We start from the raw sequence: 22263 nt of genomic DNA on the forward strand, positions 1-22263 counted from the left end.
GAGGCCTTTCTACTCACTCTGAAAAACACCAAAAGAAAGTGTCCCTGCTCATCTGCGTGAATGTGCCTTAGGCATGCTGCAATGAGGCATGAGGACTGCAAATGTGGCCAGGGCAATAAATTGCAATGTCTGTACTGTGAGACGCCTAAGACAGCGCTACAGGGAGACAGGACGGACAGCTGATCATCCTCGCAGTGGCAGACCACGTGTAACAACACCTGCACAGGATCGGTACATCCTAACATCACACCTGCGGGACAGGTACAGGATGGCAACAACAACTGCCCGAGTTACACCAGGAACGCACAAACCCTCCATCAGTGCTCAGACTGTCCATAATAGGCTGAGAGAGGTTGGACTGAGGGCTTGTAGGCCTGTGGTAAGGCAGGTCCTCACCAGACATCACCGGCAACAGTGTCGCCTATGGGCACAAACCCACCGTCGCTGGACCAGACAGAACTGGCAAAAAGTGCTCTTCACTGACGAGTCGCAGTTTTGTCTCACCAGGGGTGCTGGTTGGATTCACATTTATCGTCGAAGGAATGAGCGTTACACCGAGGCCAGAGTACACCGTACTCTGGAGTGGGATCGATGTGGAGGTGGAGGGTCCGTCATGGTTAGGTGGGGTGTTGTGTCACAGCATCATCGGACTGAGCTTGTTGATATTGCAGGCAATCTCAACGATGTGCGTTACAGGGACGACATCCTCCTCCCTCATATGGTAACCTTCCTGCAGGCTCATCCTGACATGACCCTCCAGCATGACAATGCCACCAGCCATACTGCTAATTCTGTGCGTGATTTCCTGCAAGACAGGAATGTCCGTGTTCTGCCATGGCCAGTGAAGAGCCCAGATCTCAATCCAATTGAGAACGGCTGGGACCTGTTGGATCAGAGGGTGAGGGCTAGGGCCATTCCCCCCAGAAATGTCTGGGAACTTGCAGGTGCCTTGGTGTAAGAGTGGGGTAACATCTCACATCAAGAAATGGCAAATCTGGTGCATTCCATGAGGATGAGATGCACTGCAGTACTTAATGCAGCTGGTGGCCACACCAGATACTGACTGTTACTTTTGATTTTGACCCCCCCCCTCTTGTTCAGGGACACATTATTCAATTTCTGTTCGTCACATGTCTGTGGAACTTGTTCAGTTTATGTCTCAGTTGTTGAACCTTGTTATGTTAATTCAAATATTTACACATGTTAATTTTGCTGATATTAAACGCAGTTGACATTGAGAGGATTCTTCTAATAGACCTCTAGTCTAAGCAACCCCGTCATCAGAGAGCTGTGTTTCCTCTGCAAGCCTGGTCTCATAGACCAAACGTTACATAGTAAAAGTAAATCAAGGACACTCAGATTAGTATGATATGTTACATTTGGTATGTTTATGTACTGTAAGACAGATGGTTACTTAAGACAAAAATGAAAGTAGGGTGGTTGGTCAGGGTGGATGGGTGGGCGTATAACGCAAACGTCTAGCAGCCCAAAGGTTGCAAGTTTGATTCTCATCACAGACAACTTTAGCATTTTAGCCAATTAGCAACTTTTCAACTACTTACTACTTTGCAACTACTTAGCATGTTTGCTAACCCTTCTCCCAGCCTAGCTAACATTAGCCAGCTAGCTAATGTTAACCACCTAGCTAGAATTTGTAACATATCATACATTTGGCAAATTCGTAACATACAGTACATTTTGCGAATTAGTAAAATATTGTACGTTTTCACATTTATAACAGAGTATGAATTGTAATTCGTAACATATTATACAAAATGAGTGATGGACATCCAGTGATGGACATCCAGAGTAGAAAGCTAATCGGCGGTTCTGTGTAAGTCAACCTGAGCATGCACAAGTAAAGTGAGCCTGAAACCATGTTCATAAATTATCCTTAAAGTCTATATGTTGGAGGTCAGGCTTTGTATGAAAAGTTTAAATAGGAAATTGCAGGAATTTTGACCAATAAAGGGTAGGTGGCCAAGTCTCAAAAAAGGGTTTTCAGTCAATCATATTTCATGGCTTTTAGAAAGGGCTCACAGAGCTTTTTTTCCACTCACAGCTGTCCACCAGTGTTACTTATGAAGATGAGATTACAGGGTAGCAATACAGACCAAATTGAATTGTCTTGAGTTTTGTTTGCGTGTTCTACAGTCTTGTAAAGATAGGGACTGGGACAGGTAATGTATCATCCATAACGTATTTTGGGGGGCAAAAGTTGTTATAAAACATTCACTTTCATCAAGGTTTTATATGGTATATAATTGGTTTTGTTACTTTCATTGTCAGTATCCTTTTTCAGCATTATGATATCCGTAACATTCATAACGCTTGTGGATGTGATGGATATCGATGTATAATATCTTGGCTTCAGAAGCTTGTTTATTCACCACCATTTGTGTGATTTTTTGGGATGTATTCTTCAGACTTTTACTGAAGCAATTCATTGTTGATATCTTGAAAATTTGGTGTTTTAGCTAAGATTCTCTTGGAATATACAGTACATGCCGAAAGGCATTTCTCATACATGACAGTACTGATTTCTGGATAGAAAGATGAAATGTGTTTTTCAATAATCTGTGAATAGTCCTATAGTGTATTTTTCAATTGAAAGTCCCCCAGAATATTCGGACCTTATCCAGTGTCTAGAAAAATAGTCTGCTAGTATACGCACATGTAGTATACGCACATTTGCATATCTTGTACAATATTTCAGAAAAATTGTCGTGCAGAAAAAGTTTTATATTTGTGTCTTTTTTTATATACACAGAGTGTACAATACATTACGAAAACCTTCCTAATATTGAGTTGCACCAATATTGGCTGCATGTCCTTCGGGTGGTGGACCATTCTTGATACACACGGGAAACTGTTGAGCATGAAAACCCCAGCAGCGTAGCAGTTCTTGACACAAACCGGTGCGTCTGGCACCTTCTACCATACCTCGTTCAAGGCACTTAAATATTTTGTCTTATCAAATCAAATTTATTTGTCACATACACATGGTTAGCAGATGTTAATGCGAGTGTAGCGAAATGCTTGTACTTCTAGTTCCGACATTGCAATAATAACCAACGAGTAATCTAACCTAACAATTCCAAAACTACTACCTTATACACACAAGTATAAAGGGATAAAGAATATGTACATAAAGATATATGAATGAGTGATGGTACAGAACGGCATAGGCAAGATGCAGTAGATGGTATCGAGTACAGTATATACATATGAGATGAGTAATGTAGGGTATGTAAGCAAAGTGGCATAGTTTAAAGTGGCTAGTGATACATGTATTACATAAAGATGCAGGAGATGATATAGAGTACAGTATATACATATACATATGAGATGAATAATGTAAGGTATGTAAACATTATATTAAGTAGCATTGTTTAAAGTGGCTAGTGATATATTTTACATCAATTTCCATCAATTCCCATTATTAAAGTGGCTGGAGTTGAGTCAGTGTGTTGGCAGCAGCCACTCAATGTTAGTGGTGGTCTGATGGCCTTGAGATAGAAGCTGTTTTTCAGTCTCTCGGTCCCTGCTTTGATGCACCTGTACTGACCTCGCCTTCTGGATGATAGCGGGGTGAACTCATAACACTACGCTTCCGGTTCTTACCCATTCACCCTCTGAATGGCACACATACACAATCCAGGTTTCAATTGTCTCAAGGCTTACAAATCCTTCATTAACCTGTTCTACACTGATTGAAGTGGATTGAACAAGTGACATCAATAATGGATCAAAGCTTTCACCTGGATTCACCTAGTCAGTCTATATCATGGAAAGAGCAGGTGTTCATAATGTTTTGTACACTCAGTGTATATAAAGGGTGTGGTTCCTGGCCTTGTATACTATTCAGGCTACCTGTAATTATCCAATCCTAAGGTACTATGCCTTTTGCTGACATTTTAAAAACATTCTAAAAGACAACAGATGTGTTATGAATTTGATCAAGACATCTTTCAGATTTGAATGTCTTTTTCAGACTCTGCAACATCCATAATGGAGTGTGTAATATCCATAACGGATGTTTTTCCCCTCTAAAGTAATAATGGAAAAGACAATCTTTTCAAAATGATCATTTTTCTGTTCAGCTAAGCATTTCCTTTGAAATTACAATGCGTATTTTGACTTAAGACTTACAAACTCAAACTTTTGCTAATATGTTCAGTCTCCCCAAAAAGCTTGTCCAGTTCATGTAACATCATAACACTTCTTATTTGCTAAATTTCTCCAACAAGTCTGATTTTTTGGGGGATACATTCCCCCTAATGAGTACTGTAGACACACATCAAAAGTTTAATTTATATTTTGTTTGTCCATTCTGTGAGACATTAAAGTTGTGATTTTACATGCAAATGTAAAGTCCGTAATGTTGCAATCGCCCTAATCTGTAATCACTTCCACTTTTAGGATACATGTTTGTTTGCTTAGATCTGTTACTTTAGTGGACATTCATTTTACCCTGGCAGCATCCGATAGAACTCATCAGGGCTTTAAAAAAGAGAACCATAACAAGGTTTTATCTCTGTCTGTCTGTCTGTCTGTCTGTCTGTCTGTCTGTCTGTCTGTCTGTCTGTCTGTCTGTCTGTCTGTCTGTCTGTCTGTCTGTCTGTCTGTCTGTCTGTCTGTCTGTCTGTCTGTCTGTCTGTCTGTCTGGTCTGTCTAGAACTCATGCTTTAAAAAAGAGAACCATAGTTTTATCTCTGTCTGTCTGTCTGTCTGTCTGTCTGTCTGTCTGTCTGTCTGTCTGTCTGTCTGTCTGTTTTATAGCCACTTGGGGAAAGACAATTTTATTTTTATTGTCTTGTATGTGCATTAGTAAAATCAATATTTTCCTGATGTGTTTGTTAATGGCGAGGCTTGCCAGACCAGCTCTGCTTTAATTTGAATGATGCTCTAGCAGGAGTCTATTTCTTTCCCAAGCTGCATTGTCTATTGGAGGGAGGGATCAGGGAAAGGTGAATGCTTTGTCTCGCCTGCACTACACGACACAAACTCTCTCCTCGCCTGCGCTACACGACACAAACTCTCTCCTCGCCTGCACTACACGACACAAACTCTCTCCTCGCCTGCACTACACGACACAAACTCTCTCCTCGCCTGCGATACACAACACACTGTCCTCGCCTGCACTACACGACACACACTCTCTCCTCGCCTGCGCTACACAACACACTGTCCTCGCCTGCACTACACGACACATGGCTACTTTGAAGAATCTCAAATCTAAAATCTATTTTGATTTGTTTAACACTTTTTTGGTTAATTCATGATTCCATGTGTTATTTCAGTTTTGATGTCTACACTATTATTCTACCATGTAGAAAATAGTAAAAAATTAAGAATAACCCTTGAATGAGTAGGTACAGTGCCTTGCGAAAGGCCCCCTTGAACTTTGCGACCTTTTGCCACATTTCAGGCTTCAAACATAAAGATATAAAACTGTATTTTTTTGTGAAGAATCAACAACAAGGGCTGAATAATTTTGCAAGCCCAATTTTTCAGTTTTTGATTTGTTAAAAAAGTTTGAAATATCCAATAAATGTCGTTCCACTTCATGATTGTGTCCCACTTGTTGTTGATTCTTCACAAAAAATACAGTTTTATATCTTTATGTTTGAAGCCTGAAATGTGGCAAAAGTTCGCAAAGTTCAAGGGGGCCGAATACTTTCGCAAGGCACTGTATATTAGCTCATTCACTTATCCAGATAGATTCTGTCATGTCTTATTATATCTGTTCCTGTCCTTTCTCTTCACTCTGTCTCTCTCTGCTGGTCTTATTAGGTTACCTTCTCTTTCTCTCCTTCTCCAGCTGTTCCTCATCTCCCCTAACTACCTCGTTCACCCTTTCCCCACCTGTTCCCTTTTTTCCCTCTGATTAGGTCTCTATTTCTCTCTCTGTTCCTGCTACTTTTGGTGTCAGATTCTCGTTTGTGTTTCTCATGCCAGAAGCAAGCTATCGTCTCGTTTGCTTCCTCCTAGTCCTATCCTGTCGGAGTCTGTCTGGCAGGTGCATCCTGTACACTACTAACTATCTTTTGTTTGCACCGTGTCCAGTTCATCATATGCTACGTGTGATCAGCTACCACCGTTCCTCTGTGACCCGCACCGACCCAGAGCGACCTGCAGCCTGTCGCCGCTACCCAGCTATTCATCAGAGGACTTTATGTTTCATTTGTCGCCCTCTCTGCGGGTAGTCTATTGTGCCATTGACAACGTCGGAAGAGGATCTATGCCATTCCTGTTTTTTCATTAAAAGAACTCTGTTTCTGTTAAACCGCTTTTGGGTCTTCACTCAAGTACATAACAGATTCTCTCTCCAAAATCAAACATTTGTCAATACACTCCTTTCATTTCATGACTTCCAAAACAGACTTCCAAAACAACTCTATGGCCTTGTCTTTATTAAGAGACGATACAATACCCCCCCAAAATAACAAAATAACATGCCAATTAAGCTGTCCATAAACTCCTCTACAGTACATTTCGATAGGTTGTTCTCCAGTTTCACTCAGTGCTCTTAGAGAAGTAGAAGCAGCACTGCAATTAGGTCCATAAATGTCATGCGGAACCATAAAGCACTTTCATTTTTCTGTGTCCTCTGGTGTTCTGCTCATAATCGGTCGCTCCTCTTCCCTGATTGGAAATACTTCACTTGTTGCCGTGGCAGGCTGGCAGACTCGCTGATGGAGCACAATGCATTAGAGTTTCTATTCTCAGGCTCCGTTAGCATTTGGACCCCCCTGTCAGTCAGTTGCCTGCTGCTTTTAAAGTTGAGTCGCCAAGCAGCTCCTTGCATCACGCTCTGCAGCTCATCAAAATGTGGTGTTGTTAATAGAAGATTATCAAAGGCTTGTTATAGGAGCCAAGTGAAATAATCGGCTCAACAGTCGTACCATACTGTCTGCTGGCGTTGGCTGTTTATCAGTCCCTCTTTCTCGCCACTGGTGCCATGTTTCATGTTTTAGGGATGCTGTTTGATGTGGTGTGTAATAATGTACAGTCATGGTAAATAGTGTGTGACATGCATTACATGATTCCAGGTCTCTCTCTCTCTCTCTCTCTCTCTCTCTCTCTCTCTCTCTCTCTCTCTCTCTCAGGGCAAGAGTGGCCATGCCATTTGGCTGTTTAACGCTCGGGGAAAAGAAGGATTACAACAATCCCTTAGAGGTGACTGATAAATATGACCTGGGACAGATTGTTAAATCGTAAGTATGCTGCTAGTGGTCCACCAGACTGAACAAACAGGAAATACAGGAACCCCACCATCAACCCTTTAGTATGGGTTTTTCCTTTGTATGATATGGCACCAGATTATTTGAAAATGTACTAAGTAAAAAATCTATCAAAAATCAAAGGACAAATGTGTTATTCAAGTCCACCTACAATGTATAGGAAGGCTGTTCCCATAGCCATAATGATAAAATCATTATCAAGGCTTTACTCATTTAAAAACCCATTTACGTTTATTTGGATGTTTATAAATGTGTGATTTTGTGCATTTCCTTTTCAGGGAGGAGTTCTGTGAGATCTTCAGGGCCAAGGACAAAAACACACTGAAAATGTTTACTTGTAAAAAGTTCTTGAAAAAGGATGGGAGGAAAGTTCGGAAGGCTGCAAAAAATGAGATCCTCATTTTAAAGATGTGAGTTGCTTTTATCAACTTTAACCTCTGCCATCTGTCATTTTGTGTCTGCATTCACAAAACTATTCTCTGTAAACAAATTTAGTTTTGTAACAGATGGTGTACTATTCCTGTAGGCTATGTGAATGTGTAATCTCTATGAGGAATACGATGTTTCGTTTCTATACACTTTATCTTCTGAAAGACAGAATGCGCACAGTGGACATCCATTAGAGCGAAGAACAGAGAAATGTCTGTAGCATTTTTTATGAAAAAGGAATGCAAACTTCATCCCACTGAATGATCACACTGGGTAGCATTATTTTCTCCAACGGTGTTTATCTCCAACTATTTTTCTCCCATTAGGCTCCTTATTCATCATTCTGTGGCAGCCTCTCTTTCATCACATCCCTATCCAGTAAAACCAACATTAGCATAACCTGAGCCTTATCAAACAATTTGTTACAGGCAGCAGGGAACTCAAAGAACACAGATGAAAAAGCCAATGTACATAATGGAAGATGAAAGTGTCATTTCTTGAAGGGCTATCTAATACCGTGGAGTCTTTTCTCCCAATACACAAAAGCATGACCTTCATCGGGCTTGCAATTTCAATTGTTTTCTTCAAATTCTCAAACAGGAGAATTTGATTTATTTTCTTGTGGTTGGTGGCCATTACTTTCAGTGACTGGAAAATATACCAGTCTGTCAGTCCAATCCCCTGAAGCACCATTGAAAGCCAGCAGCACACCTACCACATATGGCCAATGGTTTCCATGTTGTCTAACATCTTAAGTGTTACACTCTGCATTGTTCATCGCCTCACTGACAAAACTCACCTTGAAGTTTTTTAGCTTGTGCAGTCGTTATCATGGTCATAGTCAAGCACTCTATACTGTTCTGCCACATAGTCGTCCTTGCACATACAGTACAAGTCAAAGGTTTGAACACACCTACTCATTCCAGGGTTTTTCTGGAATTACGAGTATTTTTACATTGTAGAATAATAGTTAAGACATAAAAACTATGAAATAACACACATGGAATCATGAATTAACCAAAAAAGTGTGAAACAAATCAAAATAGATTTTATTTTTGACATTCTTCAAAGTAGCCACCCTTTGCCTTGTTGACAGCTTTGCAAACTCTTGGCATTCTCTCAACTAGCTTCATGAGGTAGTCACCTGGAATGCATTTCAATTAACAGGTATGCCTTGTTCAAAATGTATTTGTGTAATTTCTTTACTTCTTAATGCATTTGATTACTTGTGTTGTGACAAGGTAGGGTTGGTATGCAGAAGAATGCCTGATTTGGTACAAGACCAAGTCCATATTATGTCAAGAACAGCTCAAATTGGCAAAGAGATATGACAGTCCATCATTACTTTAAGACATGAAGGTCAGTCAAGCTGTAAAATTTCAAGAACTTTTAAAGTTTCTTCAAGTGCAGTCGCAAAAACCATCAAGCGCTATGATGAAACTGGCTCTCATGAGGACCACCAGAGGAAAGGAAAATCAGAGTTACCTCTGCTGCAGAAGATAAGTTCATTAGAGTTACCAGCCTCAGAAATCGGCAATTAACTGCACCTCAGATTGCAACTTATGTAGATCAAGTAACAGACACATCTCAAAATCAACTGTTCAGAGGAGACTGCGTGAATCAGGACATGGTCAAATTGCTGCAACGAAACCACTACTAAAGGACACCAATAATAAGAAGAGACTTGCTTGGGCCAAAAACACAAGTAATGGACATTAGAACAGTAGAAATCTGTCCTTTGGTCTGATGACTCCAAATTGTTGCTTTTTGGTTCCAACCGCCATGTCTTTGTGAGACGCATTTATTTAGAATTCAAGGCACACTTAACCAGTATTGCTACCACAGCGCTCTGCAGCGATACGTCATCCCTTCCGGTTTGCACTTAGTGGGATTATAATTAGTTTTTTTAACAGGACGATGACCCAAAACACACCTCCAGGCTGTGTAAGGCTATTTGACCAAGAAGGAGAGTGATCAGATGACCGGGCCTCCACAATCACCCGACCTCAACCAAATTGAGATGTTTTGGGATGAGTTGCACCGCAGAGTGAAGGAAAAGCAGCCAACAAGTGCTTAGCATATGTGGGAACTCCTTCTAGATTATTGGGAAAGCATTCCAGGTGAAGCTGGTTGAGAGAATGCCAAGAGTGTGCAATGCTGTCATCAAGGCAAAGGGTGGCTACATTGAGGAATCAAAAATTTGGAGTATATATTTATGTTTTTAATACTTTTTTGATTACTACATGATTCCATATGTGTTGTTTCATAGCTTTGATGTCTTCACTATTATTCTACGATGTAGAAAATAGTCAAATAAAGAAAAACCCTTGAATGAGTAGGTTTGTCTAAACGTTTGACTTGTACTGTAATGCCCACATAAACAGACATTCAACTCATACATAAAGCACAGTACATTATTTATGGGTATACATTTTTCCTACATTAAGAAGATGTTTAAGCATGCAGATCTCACTCCTTTTTTAATTAAATTGATTGTTTACTGATGCATTTTTTCCTACACATGGTTGCCGTTCCTCTCGGCATGGCTGACTGTTGGAGCATGTTATTCATGGGTGTTAATGTACTGATATACTGTACTGTAGGTGTTTCAATGACGGCACTCCCATCTCTCTCCACCCCTCACACTCCTTTTGACTCTCCTCTCTCCCCCTGTTGCCTGCTCTATCCAGGGTGAAGCACCCCAATATTCTCCAGCTGGTGGAGGTCTATGAGACCAGAAAAGAGTATTTCCTCTTCCTTGAACTGTGAGTTGAGTCGTCTGATTGGTTGAGATTGTGCTCCTGTCTTTGCAGCAACAGGCGTCTATGTGTTGATTATGCACTCATGGGGAATGAACTGTAGTAGCCGGAGGCCATGTAGATATGAGCACAGCTCTGAACTTCCCTTCTCCAGCCTTCATTTGGTATTCAGATATTATTCATTTCTGGTTGCTCCATATTCTCATCAGTCTGTGTTCTTGGGGATTTATTGCATTACCATAGATACATTAAATATATGATACTCATCTCCTCCAGGATTGCATTGATTTGTGGGTCTGTAATTATGCTCATAAGGTAAACTATCAGAGATCAGAGGAGAATCCACTGTTGAAATGAATGAAATCATCACATTCAGCAAGTTTGGTGGATTCCACGATTTTGTTGACTATTAAAGTCTTCGCCCTTGGTGAGGCTGTAATTTCTATGGTAATTGCATAGTAATGCAATTTTCAACCATATTTTCACACGTTCAAAGTGTGTCTGTGTCAGTTGTATTTTTGAAAAGTATCTGTGAATGCTTTGATCCAGAGACATTGTCAGGCTCAAAGCATCTAGGTCAGTAGGTCAGCACCATACTTCATCCTGCTCATGTTCTTCCCACAGTGCTACAGGCAGAGAGGTATTTGATTGGATCCTGGACCAGGGCTACTATTCCGAGCGCGACACCAGTAATGTGGTCCGTCAGGTGTTGGAGGCCGTCGCCTACCTTCACTCCCTGAATATTGTCCACAGGAACCTCAAGGTACTGAGCCCTGGGGCCTCTGATGGTCAAGGGGAGGACCCCAATATAATGTAAATGCCTGAATGTTGTCCTTCTTTTAAATGCCACAGGTTCTTTAAAAGTAATTGACGTGTTGAATTACTGTAGGTTGGAGTATATACAGTATATATATCAGTGGTGGGCCGTCAGGGCCAGCAAGGCCTTCTCTGCTGGCCTAAACATCATCAGAATATAATTTAAAAAAATATATATTTTCCCACAAATATGTATTAAATTATTCCCCAGAGTAAGAGTTACACTCTTCATTTCATAGCGTTCCTCTTGGTTGCACTGCTTCCAGCCCCAGGTTGAGATTTGGAGGGCTGGTCTTTATGTTAGATATTTTATCCAATCATATTCAGCCATCATGTGTTGCCAGGGGTCTACAATCTGCCCTCTGGCCTTCAGAATCAACAGTGCGGGCACTTTTAGCTTAAAGTGAATGGAAATTAAAATTTAGTGTCAACCAATCAGCTTTAGAGTTGGCTATTGTACGCCTGCTGGCTGGCTCCAGTGTTACACAGGAGCCAGCTAGCAGGCGTAGTGCCTGCGCGTCTTTTTATTGGATTACCATTATTGAGAGGCAGGTCCTATATGGGCAGGTCTCAGAACTAGGAAACTGAAATTGATTAACGAATTAATTCGCGTACTACTAAACTGTTTTTTCAACCCACAATGGCGGAAGGAGAAGATATCGATTTGGTCGAGGATATAATTATAACGCCATTCTCAAGACAAACTTTTCAAGAAAAGTTAGACATTGTCAGGAAAGGTAGACGCCGACGCTACAAAGCCGATGCTACAAAGACAGGCTCCGAGAAGCTATGCAAACTGTACTGCTGGGAATGCCTATTATTTGCAAGTGATCGATTTGGTGTTTGGAGCCACACTGGCTTTGCAAACCTGAGTTGTCTAACCAAGGCAGCAACGAGACACCAAAGTACGGCTGGGCACTTACAAACAATGGTGCTTTTGAATTCGGGTGGGACTGTGTAGGACATCACTGAAGGCCCAGGCCCCAGAACCACGGCACGCTACTGATATATATACTGTATGTATACATATTGTTGTTTTGGCTACAGTTTTATACTGAAGCCAGCACAAATATCACACTGTATGTATACATATTGTTGTTTTGGCTCTGTACTCCAGCACAAATATCACACCCCAAGAAATGCTAACCTCTCACCATTATTGTATTGGTGAGAGGTTAGCATTATTTTTTTTTTGGGGGGGGGTGATATTTGTGCATCTAACCTTCTCACTCATCATTAAACATGATTCATTCAGGATTATCTGTAATCATGGCACCATCCACATTAATGTAGAAGTGTTTAGAAACATATTATATTCTTATTTACAATACAAGTTACTCCAAAATGACACAATGCATTATTTATCATTCATTTCTACTGTGCACAAAATGAATTGAAACAACCAAAATGAATATGGGATCAAATACTTTACTTTTTACTACTTTAATACACATAAATTAATTTGTCCCAATTCTTTTGGTGCTGTAATTTCTAAACAATTCTCCCAATATAGATGAAAATACTCTCAAATTAAAGCTGACAGTCTGCGCTTTAACCTCACAATCATTATATAATTTCAAATAGAAAGTGCTGGAGTACAGAGCCAAAACAACAAAAACGGAAATGCACTGTCTCAATATTTTTGAGGCTCACTGTATATACTATATACAGTGCCTTCAGAAAGTATGCACACCCCTTGACATTTTCCACATTTTGTTGTTTTATAGCCTGAATTTAACATGGACTAAACTAAATTTGATTTTCCTTTGGCCTACACACAATACCCCATAATGTCAAAGTGGAATTATGTTTTAAGAAAGTTTTACAAACAAATTAAAAATCAAACACTGAAATGAATTGAGTCAATAAGTATTCAACCCCTTTGTTATCGCAATCCTAAGTAAGTTCGGAAGTAAGAATGTGCTTAACAAGTCACATAAAAAGTTGCATGGACTCAATCTATGGCAATAATATTGTTGAACATGATTTTTTAATTACTACCTCATCTCTGTACCCCAAATGTACAACTATTTGTAAGCTCCCTCTGTCGAGCAGAGCATTTCAAACACAGATTCAACCACAAAGACCATGGAGGGTTTCAATGCCTCACAAAGGGCACCTAATGGTAGATGGGTAAAACAAAATACATTGAATATCCCTTTGAACATGGTGAAGTTACTACTTACACTTTAGATGGTGTATCAATACACCCAGTCACTACAAAGATACAGGCGTCCTTCCTAACTCAGTTGCCGGAGAGGAAGGAAACTGGTCAGGGATTTCACTATGAGGCTAATGATGACTTTAAAACAGTTACAGAGTTTAATGGCTGTGATAAGAGAAAACTGAGGATGGATCAACAACATGGTAGTTACTCCACAATACCTACCTTATTGAAACAGTGAGAAGAAGGAAGCCTGTACAGAATAAAAACATTCCAAAATATGCATCTTGTTTGCAACAGGGCACTAAAGTAATACTGCACAAAATGTGGCAAAGCAATTAACTTTTGTCCTGAATAAAAAGTGTTATGTTATGGGCAAATCCATTACAACATATTACTGTGTACCACTATCTTCAAGCATAGTGGTGGCTGCATCATGTAATGGGTATGCCTGTAATCGTTAAGGACTGGGGAGTTTTTTGCGATAAAAAATAAACGGAATGGAGCTATGCACATGCAAAATCTAAGAGGAAAACTTGGTTCAGTCTGCTTTTCAACAGACACTGGGAGATGAATTCAGATTTCAGCAAGACAATAATCTAAATAAGAAGGCCAAATCTACACTGGAGATGCTTAACAAGAAGACTGGGAATGTTCCTGAGCGGCTGACTTACAGTTTTGACTTAAATCTGCTTGAAAATCTATGGCAAGACTTAATAATGGTTGTCTAACAATAACAAATTTTATTATTTTATTATTATGGAAGAATTCTGAAAAGATTAATGGGCAAATATTGTACAATCCAGGTGTGCAAAGCTCTTAGAGAAATACCCAGAAAGACTAACAGCTGTAATCACTGCAAAAGGTGATTATAACATTCTTGTCTCAGGGTTGCAAATACTTATGTAAACATTTCTAAAAACATGTTTTCACTTTTGGGGTATTGTGTGTAGATGGGTGAGACATTTTTTTAAATACATTTTGAAAGGCACATTTATTATGCAAAAATATTCTTGATAAGATTGATTCAGTGGTCTTGCTTTGTTTGAAAAAAAATTGGACTGTCATTTTTAGGCACTTGTGTGACACTGAAGTGTTTGACTGCTTCAATATCTACCTTAAACAGTGATGAAGTCTGCTCTAAATCTATACGTTTGAATGAGATTACTTTAGTAAAACTTTGGCAAACTTTAGCTGTCGTCCTGTTCCTTTTCTCAGCTGGAGAACTTGGTGTACTTTAACCGCCTGAAGCACTCCAAAATAGTAATCAGTGACTTCCACCTGGCCAAGCTGGAGACCGGGCTCATCAAAGACCCTTGTGGAACCCCAGAGTACCTGGGTAAGGACTGGGGAAGGGATTAGTACTTGGGTAAGGACTGGGGAAGGATTGGGAGAGGGATTAATACCTGGGGAAGGACTGGGAAAGGAGCTGGGGAGAGATTAGTACCTGGGTAAGGACTGGGGGAGGGATTAGTACCTGGTTAAGGACTGGGGGAGGAGAGGAGGAGGGATTAGTACCTGGTTAACGACTGAGGAAGGAGCGGGGAAGGGATTAGTACCTGGGTAAGGACTGAGGAAGGAGAGGGGAAGGGATTAGTACCTGGGTAAGGACTGGGGGAGGAGAGGGGAAGGGATTAGTACCTGGGTAAGGACTGGGGAAGGAGCGGGGAAGGGATTAGTACCTGGGTAAGGACTGGGGGAGGAGAGAGGGAGGGATTAGTACCTGGGTCAGGACTGGGGAAGGAGCAGGGTATCTTCGAGATTTGGTTTTGGGGAGTAGTTTATGGGAGTGCAGAAAAGCATTTGTGAGAGAAACATCAATAAATAACCCTTAACTGTGTTTGTGTCCCTGCAGCACCAGAGGTGGTTGGGAGACAGAGATACGGCATGCCAGTGGACTGCTGGGCCCTGGGTGTCATCATGTACATCCTGTGAGTGGTTTAATTATCAGCATACAGTGGGGTAAAAAAGTATTTAGTCAGCCACGAATTGTGCAATTTCTCCCATTTAAAAAGATGAGAGATGCGTGTAATTTTCATCATAGGTACACTTCAACTATGATAGACAAAATTAGAAAAAGAAAATCCAGAAAATCACATTGTAGGATTTTTTATGAATTTATTTGCAAATTATGGTGGAAAATAAGTATTTGGTCAATAACAAAAGTTTATCTCAATACTTTGTTATATTCCCTTTGTTGGCAATGACAGAGGTCAAAGGTTTTCTGTAAGTCTTCACAAGGTATTTTGGCCCATTCCTCCATGCAGATCTCCTTCAGAGCAGTGATGTTTTGGGGCTGTTGCTGGACAACACAGACTTTCAACTCCCTCCAAAGATTTCCTATGGGGTTGAGATCTGGAGACTGGCTAGGCCACTTCAGGACATTGAAATGCTTCTTACGAAATGCTTTGTTGCCCGGGTGGTGTGTTTGGGATCATTGTCATGCTGAAAAACCCAGCCACGTTTCATCTTCAATGCCCTTGCTGATGGAAGGAGGTTTTCACTCAAAATCTCACGATACATGGCCCCATTCATTCTTTCCTTTACACGGATCAGTCGTCCTGGTCCCTTTGCAGAAAAACAGCCCCAAAGCATGATGTTTCCACCCCCATGCTTCACAGTAGGTATGGTGTTCTTTGGATGCAACTCAGCATTCTTTGTCCTCCAAACATACGAGTTGAGTTTTTACCAAAAAGTTATATTTTGGTTTCATCTGACCATATCACATTCTCCCAATCTTCTTCTGGATCATCCAAATGCTCTCTAGCAAACTTCAGACGGGCCTGGACATGTACTGGCTTATTAAGCAGGGGGACAAGTCTGGCACTGCAGGATTTGAGTCCCTGGCGGCGTAGTGTGTTACAGATGGTAGGCTTTGTTACTTTGGTCCCAGCTCTCTGCAGGTCATTCACTAGGTTCCCCTGTGTGGTTCTGGGATTTTTCCTCACCGTTCTTGTGATCATTTTGACCCCACGGGGTGAGATCTTGCATGGAGCCCCAGATCGAGGGAGATTATCAGTGGTCTTGTATTTCTTCCATTTCCTAATAATTGCTCCCAAAGTTGATTTCTTCAAACCAAGCTGCTTACCTATTGCAGATTCAGTCTTCCCAGACTGGTTCAGGTCTACCATTTTGCTTCTGGTGTCCTTTGACAGCTCTTTGGTCTTGGCCATAGTGGAGTTTGGATTGTGACTGTTTGAGGTTGTGGACAGGTGTCTTTTATACTGATAACACGTTCAAACAGGTGCCATTAATGCAGGTAACGAGGGGAGGACAGAGGAGCCTCTTAAAGAAGAAGTTACAGGTCTGTGAGAGCCAGAACTCTTGCTTGTTTGTAGGTGACCAAATACTTATTTTCCACCATAATTTGCAAATAAATTCATTAAAAATCCTACAATGTGATTTTCTGGATTTTTTTCCCTCATTTTGTCTGTCATAGTTGAAGTGTACCTATGATGAAAATTACAGGCCTCTCTCATCTTTTTAAGTGGGAGAACTTGCACAATTGGTGGCTGACTAAATACTTTTTTGCCCCACTGTAGGGTCCCATATACTGTACTACTGCAAGAAGGGTTGGCTTAGAGTCTGCTCAGAGGACTGGGGATTAGAAATAATACAGAAGGACAACAGGAATACTTTACTGAAAGAGCCTATCAATGTAATCCACATGCTATGCGTAAAACTAGTCAGGGAATGTTATTTGTAGGGTATTACCCATTGCAATAAATCATATCTTTACGTGACATTTATGCACATGGTATGACAATACAAGCTCATAGCGAGCTTCTTTTGTCTTGTGGCCCTCAGGCTTTCAGGCAACCCTCCTTTCTATGATGAAACTGATGATGACGACTATGAAAACCACGACAAGAACCTGTTCAGGAAGATCTTGGCTGGGGACTATGAGTTTGACTCTCCATACTGGGACGACATCTCAGAGTCAGGTACATTTAAGATGAAGTGACAGGTGAATGACAGTTTACTGGGTAAACAGCAATTCAAAAGGGAGGATATCATCTGTTTACTTTTATATGTAAAAAATGATCATTTTTGTTCTCTGATTCCATCAGGAATAGTAACTGCTGTTTGTTGAGATTATGCTTTATTTTGTTTCAGCAAAAGGCCTGGTAACCCGTATGATGGAGGTAGACCAGGATCAGAGACTGACTGCTCAGGAGGCCATCAACCATGAGTGGTATGGAAAATACACATTATTAACAGTAGCCTACTATTAGAGATATAACAGAAGACCAGGCCTCCTGTGTATCTCTCCAGCCCAGTGATGATCCATGGTACGAAGCCTCCAGTGATGATCCATGGCAAGAAGCCTCCAGTGATGATCCACGGAACGAAGCCTCCAGTGATGATCCACGGCACGAAGCCTCCAGTGATGATCCACGGCACGAAGCCTCCAGTGATGATCCATGGCAAGAAGCCTCCAGTGATGATCCATGGCACAAAGCCTCCAGTGATGATCCATGGCAAGAAGCCTCCAGTGAGTAGTCATGGCACGAAGCCTCCAACGACGGCCTCCAGACCGGAGCCTCCAGCGACGTCCTCCAGTCCGGAGCCTCCAGCGACGTCCTCCAGTCCGGAGCCTCCAGCGAAGGCCTCCAGTCCGGAGCCTCCAGCAACGGCCTCCAGTCCGGAGCCTATGTTTTGTTTTCTATGTTTCTTTATTTCTATGTTTTGGCCGGGTATGGATCTCAATCAGGGACAGCTGTTTATCGTTGTTTCTGATTGGGAATCATACATAGGTAGCCCTTTTTCCCTCCTTTCAGTGTGTGTAGTTGACTTTTGTTAGTGGCACTATAGCCCCGTTTGTTGTTTTGTTGGCGCCATTTTAAATAAAAGGAAAATGTACGCTCAGCAGGCTGCACTTTGGTCCACTTCTTTCCACGGCCGTGACAATACTATGGATGGAGATATACCGATGACCACAGGACTATGGAGATATACTGGATGGCCACAGTACTACGGAGATATACTGGATGGCCACAGTACTACGGAGATATACTGGATGGCCACAGTACTACGGAGATATACCGGAGGACTACAGTACTACGGAGATATACTGGATGACCACAGTACTACGGAGATATACTGGATGACCACAGTACTACGGAGATATACTGGATGACCACAGTACTACGGAGATATACTGGATGACCACAGTACTACGGAGATATACTGGATGGCCACAGTACTATGGAGATATACTGGATGACCACAGTACTATGGAGATATACTGGATGACCACAGTACTATGGAGATATACTGGATGACCACAGTACTACGGAGATATATTGGATGGCCACAGTACTACGGAGATATACTGGAGGACCACAGTACTATGGAGATATACTGAAGGACCACAGTACTAGGGAGATATACTGGATGACCACAGTACTATGGAGATATATGGAGATATACTGGATGACCACAGTACTACGGAGATATATTGGATGGCCACAGTACTACGGAGATATACCGGAGGACCACAGTACTATGGAGATATACTGAAGGACCACAGTACTAGGGAGATATACTGGATGACCACAGTACTATGGAGATATACTGGATGACCACAGTACTATGGAGATATACCGGAGGACCACAGTACTACGGAGATATACTGGATGGCCACAGTACTACGGAGATATACCGGAGGACCACAGTACTATGGAGATATACTGGATGACCACAGTACTACGGAGATATACTGGATGACCACAGTACTATGGAGATATACCGGAGGACTACAGTACTATGGAGATATACCGGAGGACTACAGTACTATGGAGATATACCGGAGGACCACAGTACTATGGAGATATACTGGATGACCACAGTACTATGGAGATATACTGGATGGCCACAGTACTACGGAGATATACCGGAGGACCACAGTACTATGGAGATATACTGGATGACCACAGTACTACGGAGATATACTGGATGACCACAGTACTACGGAGATATACTGGATGACCACAGTACTATGGAGATATACCGGAGGACTACAGTACTATGGAGATATACCGGAGGACAACAGTACTACGGAGATATACCGGAGGACTACAGTACTATGGAGATATACCGGAGGACTACAGTACTATGGAGATATACCGGAGGACTACAGTAATATGGAGATATACCGGAGGACCACAGTACTATGGAGATATACCGGAGGACCACAGTACTACGGAGATATACTGGATGGCCACAGTACTATGGAGATATACTGGATGACCACAGTACTATGGAGATATACCGGAGGACCACAGTACTATGGAGATATACTGGATGACCACAGTACTACGGAGATATACTGGATGACCACAGTACTATGGAGATATACGGAGATAGTACTATGGAGGATGACCACAGTACTACGGAGATATACTGGATGACCACAGTACTATGGAGATATACTGGATGACCACAGTACTATGGAGATATACTGGAGGACCACAGTACTATGGAGATATACCAGAGGACCACAGTGAATAACAACTATATGAATTTAGAGTAGGATGTGTTCATGATAAGGGTACAGTGTGTTCTTAAATGACCAGGAGTCAAATTTGACAATGTCATTATGTTTGTTGGAGCCATGATGATTCATAGTTGTTATAGATGCTGTTTCATTAGTAATATTCATCTACATCTGCTGAGCTGTCACTAGGTTGGTTTCCCTCAGATTTGCATGCGAATATTCAATAATCCGCATCATTTTTTTCTCCCACCAGAGATGTGTTTCCATCAAATTGACTTGTTGCAAATAAAAGGCTATGCATGAGGACATAATGCGCATAACAATGATTTTTGCAGTTAAATTCCTATATACGGAATAAAAAAAGACAAGTTGCATGGATTTCCATCACATTTTCAACTCTAATAATGGTTTTGTCACAATGAAAGTTGTTATAAAGCTAATGTGCCCACTCTGGTTACTGGTCTTGGCACAATTGCTCTAGCCAACAGCTCGCAGATACAGTGTGGGTATCAAATCAAATCAAAGTTTATTTGTCACATGCGCCAAATACAACAGGTGTAGTAGACCTTACAGTGAAATGCTTACTTACAGGCTCTAACCAACGGTGCAATTAAAAAAGAAAAGTAGAAAATGTACTATGCTACTTACAAGATGAGATTTTAATGGATAATAGTGAGATTACGGCAGCCAAGCATCGATCATGATGTCACCAGAATAAGACCCTTATTGGAAAGGAGCATCAAGTTCATCATGGTGCACGTTCACCACCCTGTGAAGTTCATCATAATTTATTTAATCTGCATGCTTTCCTGAGTGGTAGTGGGAGGACCACACAGCATTTCATCCCGTGACTCCAAGTTTACTTCGGTATAATGGGTTTTACTGCCATTTTGCACATAATTAATTTTATCAGCATAAAGATCCCACCTTGTCTAGCGTATTTTGTTTTGTCGACATTTGGAAACAACTTTGCTGTTTCCATCAGGCTTGTCGTGCTATTTTTTATCCGACGTACTATACCCACATAAAAAGGTTGGGTGGAAACCTATAGTGAAGTTACCTTTTCCCTCTTTATCTTCTCAGGATTTCTGGAAATGCAGCATCAAATAAGAATATTAAGGATAATGTCTGTGCACAGATAGAGAAGAACTTTGCCAAAGCTAAGTGGAAGGTAAGCCTCTTTATCAGTTCTATTTTGTCATCACTGAAGGAGAGATTGAAGGAAACTATCACACATTTTTTCTAGAAGTTTTATGGGCCTTGAGAAGTTGAAATGGGATATGTGATTGGTGAAAGTACAAGACTTTTGAATTAGAAACATATTCTGTAAAATATATAAAATATATAGTAACTAGGCCCCTTGAGTTGAGTGTGTACTGCGACTGCCTCCCACAGAAAGCAGTGCGGGTCACTACCATGATGAAGCGATTGAGAGCGCCAGATAAAGGTGTTGACTCTGGGACTCCCGGCCCAGCAGTAGAAACCAGTCCTGCAGCAGGAGAACCAGCCCCAGCTCCAGCAGACCCCCAGGCTCCCAGTGACCCCGCAGCCCCCGCTGCTGCAGCTCCTGAGGGGGAGCCTGCTGCTGTCACAGAGCCCCCTGCTGAAATGGAGGCCGTGGCATGTGATGTCACTCCCCAGGCTGCAGCAGAAGTCACAGCTCCACCTGAGGAGGAGGCCAGCTCAGCGGAGGCCCCAGTGGAGGCCCCCGCCCCGGAGGAGGTTGATCTTTTGTCGCGGTGTAACGGAGAGGCCCCAACTCCCCTCCAACCGGCTGCTGAAGCTGGGGATGAGCAGGGTTAGACAGCCACTGCCCTCCTATGCCACCTTCACTCCCAGAGATCCTCCTTCCTGCACACTGTACATTAGCTGCTAGCATGGTGACACTGCTTATCTCTCACTTGCAGCGTTAGTAACATCTCACAGAGCCTGTATGCTATCTTTCCTGAGTGTTGAATTTACCTGGCTACATTTTTATAGGTATTCTGTCTTTTTAAAACAACCCTCTGGTCTTACAGGGGCTTTTTATGTCTAATGCAGCCCAGATTATGCCATATTATGTTGTTTTTTGGGGGGAAAGGAGGTTTACGTTATAGCTAACAGCTACATATTTTCCTCTGAACTTTTGCCTTTTGTAATGAAAGTGTAATGTAATTATGCCAAACATGCTTTGATTTCCTCTTAATGAAACATGTTTGGGAACTTTTCCCCCCGTCCTACTCTCATATTATTCCACTCCATTATCATGGCAGTCAATAAGGTAATGAACAGCTTGGCTTTGCTCTTGTAGTGTTGATTTGACATAATGATCTGTAAAACTCCTCCTTCACACCCCCCTCTAAACATTTT

The 22263-nt window shown here is 41.6% G+C and overlaps 1 protein-coding gene across 1 annotated transcript in view; it reads left to right on the forward strand.

The window, feature by feature from the left end:
- The window catches only part of LOC135527844 (caM kinase-like vesicle-associated protein), a 95960-nt gene extending 73697 nt beyond the window's left edge, over positions 1-22263 (forward strand). Inside the window, exons 2-11 of the mRNA XM_064956456.1 lie at positions 7113-7220; positions 7526-7657; positions 10367-10441; positions 11060-11198; positions 14634-14754; positions 15271-15346; positions 17223-17359; positions 17532-17610; positions 20998-21085; positions 21310-22263. Coding sequence (XP_064812528.1) covers positions 7126-7220; positions 7526-7657; positions 10367-10441; positions 11060-11198; positions 14634-14754; positions 15271-15346; positions 17223-17359; positions 17532-17610; positions 20998-21085; positions 21310-21717 — 1350 coding nt within the window. The 5' untranslated portion in view covers positions 7113-7125 and the 3' untranslated portion in view covers positions 21718-22263. The remainder of the gene's footprint in view (positions 1-7112; positions 7221-7525; positions 7658-10366; positions 10442-11059; positions 11199-14633; positions 14755-15270; positions 15347-17222; positions 17360-17531; positions 17611-20997; positions 21086-21309) is intronic.

This window comes from Oncorhynchus masou, chromosome 5 (assembly GCF_036934945.1).
Source record: "Oncorhynchus masou masou isolate Uvic2021 chromosome 5, UVic_Omas_1.1, whole genome shotgun sequence".
NCBI lineage: Eukaryota > Metazoa > Chordata > Actinopteri > Salmoniformes > Salmonidae > Oncorhynchus > Oncorhynchus masou.